Source organism: Erinaceus europaeus, chromosome 13, assembly GCF_950295315.1.
Source record: "Erinaceus europaeus chromosome 13, mEriEur2.1, whole genome shotgun sequence".
Lineage (NCBI taxonomy): Eukaryota > Metazoa > Chordata > Mammalia > Eulipotyphla > Erinaceidae > Erinaceus > Erinaceus europaeus.
The window spans coordinates 71,843,248-71,851,639 of record NC_080174.1 but is presented as its reverse complement, the minus strand read 5'-3'; the positions used below and the strand labels follow the sequence as shown (position 1 = coordinate 71,851,639).

General features: G+C 52.8%; 1 protein-coding gene across 10 annotated transcripts in view; it reads left to right on the top strand.

Annotated features, from left to right (window-relative positions):
- The first annotated feature begins 826 nt into the window (after positions 1-826).
- The window catches only part of LRP8 (LDL receptor related protein 8), a 96,035-nt gene continuing 88,469 nt past the window's right edge, over positions 827-8,392 (top strand). For 5 of the 10 annotated variants that reach the window (XM_007534188.3, XM_060206220.1, XM_060206219.1 and 2 more), the window contains exons 1-2: positions 827-1,150; positions 1,941-2,060. In XM_007534188.3, coding sequence (XP_007534250.1) covers positions 1,039-1,150; positions 1,941-2,060 — 232 coding nt within the window. In that variant the 5' untranslated portion in view covers positions 827-1,038. The remainder of the gene's footprint in view (positions 1,151-1,940; positions 2,061-8,392) is intronic. The other 5 variants (XM_016192976.2, XM_060206221.1, XM_016192975.2 and 2 more) reach the window with 3 other exon arrangements.

Sequence of the window (8,392 nt, the reverse complement as noted above, 5' to 3'; positions counted from 1 at the left end):
TATGTACTCAGCTACAGAAGGCAGTCCTGGGTGTGTTCTCTGCACCTGCACTCTGGTTTGGGTCAGGTAGGCTGTGGCCTTCCAGAGAAGGGGTGTTCTCACTCAGGCAGAGGTTATAAGGAGACAGAGGTCCCTAGTGTGTGTCCCATTCAGACAAGATGACATATTCCTTTTCTGGACCTCCAGGTTCCTCTCCCCTGCTCCATCACAGCAAGGATCACCTCGTGGTCCCTGGAGAGTCCCTTATTGTCCTCTGTCTGGCCCCAAGGAGGGTGAGGATGAGAACGAATGCAAAAAAGTCTGTGCACCAAGCCACCTGTCTCATAGTCTTCCCTTGGTCAGCAGAGCTGTAACACACACAGGCATGTGGGCCCATTAAGGGACTACACAATGCTACACTACCTGTGCCAGGCGTTGTGCAGAACCGTGTTCTGCTTCCCCTCCCTCTAGTCTTGTACCTACTGTACCCAAACCTCTGTCCACCACAATCCCTGCTCCACGTGCACACGACACAGGCCTGTGCACCAGGGAACATCATGGTCCCCCCTAGGGAGCGCTCCTAGGCCTGTCACCTCCTCCAGACAGCCTGTACTTCTAGTCCAGGAAGTGCCTGCTACCTTCCCGGAGGCAAAAGCCTGGCCTAGCTCATGTTGTACAGCATGCGGGTAGCAAGGTCCCGCTGAGGGCCAGCGGAGGGAGGAGCGGACCAAAGACAAGAGGCAGGAGGGAGTGGAGGCGGCAGCAGGAGCAGCGTGGGGCGGAGGCGACAGCGGGAGGGGGCGCGCGCGCGCGGCGGCGGCGGCGGCCCAGGGCCCGGGCGGCGCGCTCAACCAGAGCCCGCCCCGCCGCGGAGCGTCACGGAACCTGCTTGAAATGCAGCGGAGGAGCCGCGGCGGGCGGCAGCGGCGGCGACGACAGCGGCGGCGGCAGCGGCAGCCCCCGCGCCGCGACAAGGACTCGGCAAAGGCGGACTGAGGCGCAGGGGGCGGCGGCTACAAGGGGTGCGCGGGACGCGGCGGCCGGAGCCCGGGGCCCGCCATGGGCCGCCCCGAGCGGGGCGCGCTCCGGCCGCTGGCGCTGCTGCTGCTGCTGCTGCTGCTGCTGCGCATCCAGCATCTCGCGGCGGCGGATCCACCGCACGGTGGCCAAGGTGCGTGCGGCTGGTCCCTGGCTCGATTCTCCGGGCTCCGCGCAGCTAACAAAGCCGGCCCCGCGGTGGGGATCGGGATGCGGCGGCACGGCCTCCTCCTCGGACCCGGGCCTGGAGCGTGGGGTAGGGGGGCGCCGGGTGGGCTGGGCTCCTGGGTACCAGCTGTCCCTTCATTTGCGCTCGTCCTCCGCGGCTCCCCGCATCGTGGACTCTGGCCGCCCGGCACCTGCTCTGGGGAATGGGCGCGGCGAGGGCCAGGAGGGCCGCGAACTTTGCTGGGGCTGAGGGGACCCGGATGGTTTCGGTGGGCAGCAGATTCTGGCCAGCGGCTGTTTAGACACGCGCGCTCCACCGAGGCGGCGAGCGGAGCCCTGCCTGACAATGCGCTTGCAGGACCCCTGCGCGCCGCCGAGAGGGGCTGCGGGGACCCGGGGGGTGTGCCCTCGGCGCCCGGCGCGTGTGTGGCAGAGCTTTCCCGGGGCTTCCTCCAGACTATATCTGGTGGGGGGGGGGGGTGTCTCTGTGGGCCGTATGTGCGGGAGTTTCTGAATGGGAATTCGACTTAAATACGTGACACCGATTGTGTGCTTCTGGCCTCATCGTGCCATGGAGCAGCCCGCCATCCCAGCAACCCTTTACCAGCCTGCTCTCCTTCCGGATCGTGGGTACCCCGGGCTTGCTGGCTCCAGCACTGTAGCCTTCCCTGCTCCCCAGTAGATGCCCCCTACCCACTGTGAGCAAGACAGCATAGTCCACGGCCCTCGCTCACGCCCTCTTCTCCAACACACAGGGCCAGTTCAGGAGTGCGAGAAGGACCAGTTCCGGTGCCATAATGAGCGTTGCATCCCCTCTGTGTGGAGATGCGACGAAGACGACGACTGCACCGACAACAGCGACGAGGACGACTGCCGTGAGTGGCCAGCCTGGAGTTGCATGGGGCTGGGGAGCCTTGCGGGGGGGGGGGGGTGTGCTTGGCGAGCACGTGGCTGCAGCCGCCGCGGATCTTCTACGTGGATCTCAGCGCTGGAACCCGACACTGGGAAGCCCCCTCCCCCCGGGTGCTGTCTCCCTCTGAGCTGGGTGGTTCTCGGCGACCCATCGGGAGTTGGACTGACTGCCCGCGCGCCCTATGTGGGGCCGAGGGCGGAGCCCGGAGTGCGTGGTCAAAGAGCCGGCGCACCACACCCTGGTTTCTGGGCGGGGATGGGGCGGGGACTCGGCGTCTCCGCACGCGTCCGGCTTCCCGCGATCAGGCCTTTCCACACTCGTGCTCTGTCCCACGCTACTCGCGCGCGCTCCTAACTTCCATGCACCCTGGGGCCTAGCCTGCACTTCTTTCCCAGCAGGGTTTCTGTGAATGAATGGGCTCCCCAGGGTCCCTGATTGGCTGGGCGAGGACCACCCCATGCGCCCCGTGGCCGGAATGGCCAATCGTGGAGCCAGCGGCTGTGTTTTTGGGTTTCCGGGGAGCGCAGAGGCGCAGGCAGGACCCCGCCTGGGCCATACCCCCGCCGCCTTCTGGAGGGCTGTAGGTGCAGGCGGGGCCTGGGCGCTGGCACCCGCAGATTTTCTGCCTAGTCACGGTGAATGGCTTATGCTGCCACCCTGTTTAACTGGCGCTCTCCCCCCCCCCCTCCGGCCAGTTTGGGCGGGAGTCCTGGGGCAGACCACGAAGAAGGGAATAGCAGGAAGTTTTGTTCCAGCAAGGGCCTTGGGAACTCCAGGACTCCCAAGCCGTGAACTCCCAGCCTTGTGCAGGTGGCAGGGCGCTACCCTGGCATGACTCTTTGAGAAGTTTTCTGGCGGTGCATACTGTTTCAGATGTCGTTGGAACCCAAAAGGAGTCAGTAAGCACTGGCCTGAGTGCAAGGCCTGTAGATTCAGGAACAGAAAAACAGGACTCTAAGAATCACACACGCAGATGCCTGTCATTGGAGATAATTGTCATTTGGAGAAAGTGCCTGCTTTTGTGTCAGGAACCCAGCACTCTGAGGATCAGACCTGCCCAGCTGCCAGGGAGCCTGAGGTCTGCTTAAGGAAGGAAGGCAACAAGTGGACACACCCCCAGCTCCCCACTGTGCCAAGAGCAGGAACACCTAGCTGGTCAGGCAGTGTTGCACCCTCCTTTTGTTTGTTTGACAAGGTTTGATCAAGAGTCTCTAGTTTCCTTCGCTGCTACTTAACAAAGAGTGGCTGTATGGTTTGGGCACATTGTTCCCTCCTGCCTCAGTTTACCTACTTGGCGAGTGATTCCTGTCTTGATTTTGAGGACTAGGTCTAGCAATGGAAATAATGCAACTGGTAGGCTGTTAGTTAGCTGTGTGCCAGGCACTGTGTTCAGTGCTTAACTGGTATAAACTTCTATAATTGTTATTTTAGCCACTGCAACATGCAGGCACTGGAAGATTCAGTTACATACCAAATAGCTACTGAACTGCTGAAAAGGGGGAGATTGAATCTAGTGCTGCTGAAGTTATAAAAACAGCCAAGCCAGGGTACAATGTGATAGTGTCATCCCCAGGAATTGTTCTGCCAGGTCCTCTTACTGAGTGCTGAGGTTGAAAAGGGAAACAGAAACTGTATTTCTGGGACAGTTTCGCCTTGCCTTGTCTTCTTCATCTTTTATAAGAACAGTCTTATGAAACTGGCTGTGAAGAGTAGACATTTTTCTTGTCCTCTCAGTTTAAAGATAAAGATATGAGATCAGAGAAGTTGGTGATTTGCACAAAGTCACACAGCTGAGAATGGACAGAAGTTGGTGAGAATATTCACTTGCCTCCTTGATCAGGGTCCCTGTGTGCTGGGGTAGAAGGTGAGGTATAGAAGAACCCAGGAAGGTCATGTAGGTGCTGAAATGGGTACAAATGGAGCCATAGATGATAGATATCCAGTTGTTATAGTGAAAAGGGTGAGGACTTTGCTGTTAGGATTACATATCAATGTAAATGGCTTGATTTTTCCTCCCATCTTCCCAATGGGGGGATAGTTGTTCCTCTAGTACAAGTTATCTACATAGGAAGTCTTCACACAAGCCTGGTGCAGACAAGAGAATGGATGAGTGTTCTTCATACCCCAAAGTTGTCAAAAAAAAAAAAAAAAAGGTACCTGAGGAACCACAAAGAGAAACCTTGAGGAAAGATGGTGGAGCTTTGGACCAAACTTTTTTTGTTTGTTTGTTTTGTTTTGTTCTGCCTCCAGTTGCTAGAGCTTGGTGCCTGCGTTACAAATCCACTGCTCCTGGTTGTCATTTTCCCCCCATCATTTTTTATTCAATAGGAGTGAGAGAGATGGGGAGATAGAGAGGGAGAGAGAAATTAGACACCTGCAGATCTGCTTCACTGCTTGTGAAGTATCACCACTGCAGGTGGGAAGCCAGGTACTCAAACCCAGATCTTTGCGCGGGTACCTTGTGCACTTAACCTGATGGACCACCACCCATCCCCCTGGGCCAAATGTTCAAAAAAGATCTCACGCTTTCCTTCCTATCAGGCGAGTTCTGAGTCCTCTGCCCAAACTAAGTTTCTTTTTTATTATTCCCTCCCCTTGAGATTGTTGGGTCTTCTTGGAGCTGCCTCAATGCCTTCTGTCTGACCTCCTCCTTTGACACGTTGATGCTTCCATCTTAGCTATCCCTCAGTCTCCCGTCAACTGGTCACTTCCTCCAGGCAGCCTGTGCAACTTCCCCTGGTCACTCACCACCTTTGGAGGCAAAAGCTCCTCCTGACTTTTTCTAGTCAGAGGTACAGCTCTACACCTGTCTGGGCTAGCAAGGAGGATTTACAATTTATGGGTGAAGTCTGTGAGGGACAGAAGGAGTTCAAGCTTTCAAAGGTGCCAGAGTGAAGATTGTGAATACTGAGAGTCTGGAGGGAGGGAGTCAAGGAAGACATCTTGGGAGTGGAGACAGCTAAGACAGGGCTTGAAAAGGGTAATATATATACATTCCTTCAGGGCTCACCATTCAAAAATAGGTAGTGTAGAGTGAGAGTTCACCACACACTGGTTAGAATGGCTATCAAAAAAAAAAAAGAACAGTTGGGAGCCGGCAGTGGCACACCCAGTTAAGTGCATATAGTATGAAGTGCAAGGACCCACTCAAGGATTGGGGTTTGAGCCCCTGGCTCCCCACCTGTGCCGGGGGAGGGTGTTTCACAAGCAGCAAAGCAGGTCTGCAGGTGTCTGTCTTTCTCTCTCCCTCTCTATCTTCCCCCTCCTCTCTCAATTTCTCTCTGTCCAATCCAATCAAATGGAAAATATGGCCTCCAGGAGCAGTGGATTTATAGTGTAGACACCAAGTCCCAGCGATAACCCTGGAGGCAAAAAAAGAAAAAGTGAACTATAAGTATTGGTGAGTTGAAGGAAGCCTTGTACACTGCTGGTGGGAATGAGAATTAGTGTGACCATGATAGATAGTAGTATGGGAGTTCCTTTAAAAAATTTAAATGGATTTACCATATGATCTAGTAATTTTGATTCGGGCTATTTATTTGAAGAATATGAAAATATTCACTGGGCTGACAAAATAGCCCCTGGCTGGTGTACTGCTTTGTCATGTGTGCGATCCAGGTTTGAGCCTGGCCCCCACTGCACTGGAGGGAATTTCGGTGCTGTGACCTTTTTCACTCTCTTTCTTACACTTTATCTCTAAAAGAAAGAAAGAAAGAATATAAAGTATTAATTTTAAAAAGTAGGTGGTATGGTCCCCATATTTTAGAGGAGGAAAATGGAATTGGGAGAAGTGAAAAGGTCTCTACAAAGCCATCTCCAGCTATAGCTGGAACCCAGACTAAGACCTTCTAGTTCTCCTCCTTGTCCACAGCAGGGGAGGGCTCGGGATGGGGAAGAGGAAGGCTCTTGGGGTTTCACTTTCAAAGGCCCTTCAAAGAGGAGGAAGGGGCTAGAAATAGGGCCAATCTCAAGGAAGTCCAGGGTCACCCAGCCCTGAGAAGTGGGGTGGGATTCCTGATTATGGACCTGGGTCACGTAGGCCCTCTGACTTGTTTCCTGTTGCTCCTGGGTGTCTGTGGGGGGTGGAGGAGGCAGAGAAAGGGGTTCTGGTCTCTGTAGCTGCCTTTGCTTCTAGAGTTACATCGGAGCAATAGTGGCTACTCACTGAGCACTTAGAGTGGACCTGGGGCTGAGACTCTACATACATCACTTCATGCCATGCAGTTCGATAAAATGGGGAACTCCAAAGTGCCTGTATTAACCCCAGTCCCCCCACCACCAGGCTTATCTCTGGGGTTCTACACAAGTGTATCCACCACTTCAGGTGGGCTCCTGTTTTGAGACAAGATAGAGGGAGGCAGACAAGGAGAACCAGAGAAAGAAAGAAGATGAAACACCACAGCACCATTCTATCACTCATCAAGTTCCCTCTGGACAAAGTTTTTAAGTGGTGGCCGCAGGCTTAAACCCAGGCCCTTGTGCATGGTTATGCACTCTACCAGGTGAGCCATCTGCTGAGTATCAATTAACCTTATTTTGTAGAGACGCAGGGGGGTTAAGTCACAACCCAAGAGGGGATGATTTTTTAATTAATTTTTATTTATAAAATGGAAATATTGACAAGAGTATAGGAGAAGGTGGGTACATTTCCACACAATTCCCACCCCCAGAACTCTGTATCCCAATCCGTTCCCTTGATAGCTTCCCTATTCTTTATCCTTCTGCGAGTATGGACCCACGGTCTTTATGGGGTGCAGAAGGTGGAAGGTCTGTCTTCTGTAATTGCTTCCCTGCTGAACATGGGGGTTGGCAGATCAGTTCATACTCCCAGACTGCCTCTTTCCTCATGGAGCAGGGATCTGGAGAGGTGGGGCTCCAGGACACATGGTGGGGTTCTCTGCCCAGGGAAATCAGGTTGGCATCATGGTAGCATCTGGAACCTGGTGGCTGAAAAAGAGTTAAGATAGAAAGCAGAACAAATTGTTGACTAATTATGAACATAAAGGCAAGAATATTGTAGATGAGGATTTGGGGTCTTCGTTTTGGAAAAAGCTATTAGGTCTCTCGCAAGGGGCCCATGACTCTACTAGTTTTTGCTTGAGCCTGACAGCTAATGTGCTGGTGGACCCAGATTATAGTCTGGGAAAATGGTGTTACGGATGGAAAACAGACTAGAAAGCTGGATCAGGGAAGAGAGTAGCTCCCAAATATGGGGAAAGTATATAAATATTGTTAACTGTAAATCCCATTGATCTGATCTGGAACCCATATTCAGCACAGGAGCCTGTGTAACCTCTGCACCCCTGTAGGTCTCACATTCTATGGTCATGGCTAGGAACATTCTAGGCTGAACTAATTTCAGGACCCATCTTCCTCGGGTAGTAGGTAGAGTATATTGTCCAACCTCCCTTGGGAGAATGGAACATTCCCTACCCTTGTTGATACACATTGAGGGCAAGGTCCTACAGGGGCCCACAGAGGGGTCCAATATGTTGTTCCTAACGGAGATGACCAGTGACAGTGGTGAGAGGGATCTGTTAGAGGTCTAGGCCCATCATGTCTGTGTGGGAATCCCAGGACTCCCTGACTAAGGCCCCCAGGTGATGGGGTGGCCTGGTAGTGACTAAAGAGTCATCATTAAAGTATGCCAGTCTCTTGCCCTTATTCAGCTTTTGTAGTCCTTCGTTTCTCTGACAGGGTTAGCTTTGGAGTGGCTATATAATAGGAAGTATAATAGGAAGCAGGTGAGGAGGGTATCTAGGTCTAAGTAGAAACTGTTTCATTAGGTGTCACTTTAAGTCTTTCTACTTCCTTGCTTCATTTATTGACTCACTGCAAACTATTGCTTTAAGGTATATATATTTCCCCTAACTTATGGATATGTGTACATATGCCCTATCTCTTGGGCCCTGGTCTATATCTAGGTTTTGAGGTTTTGTTAAGAAGTGTGCCACCTGAAATAGAATTAAGGAGTCCTGTGAGCTAGGAAAGGTCTCACCAGAGTAATGAAGCTGAAGGGTTGACATTCCTTGCCTGACATCTGGACTCAGTCCAAAGTGTAACGTGCCAAGGTGGTACTGGCTGCATTGCTTAGGTTGGGATCAGCAGATGCAGTATCAGTTGGTATGAACTGAGAGAAGCGTGCAGGAAAATGAGCCCCACCCTAGAGGTTCCAGGCCTGGAAGATGTATGGGCTTTATAGAGAAAGGGAAAGGTTTCTGCTGTCCAAAGTTTTAAGGAAACAATAGATATTTATTGCTATAACCAAATTACTTGGCAATTGGGTTAACTTTG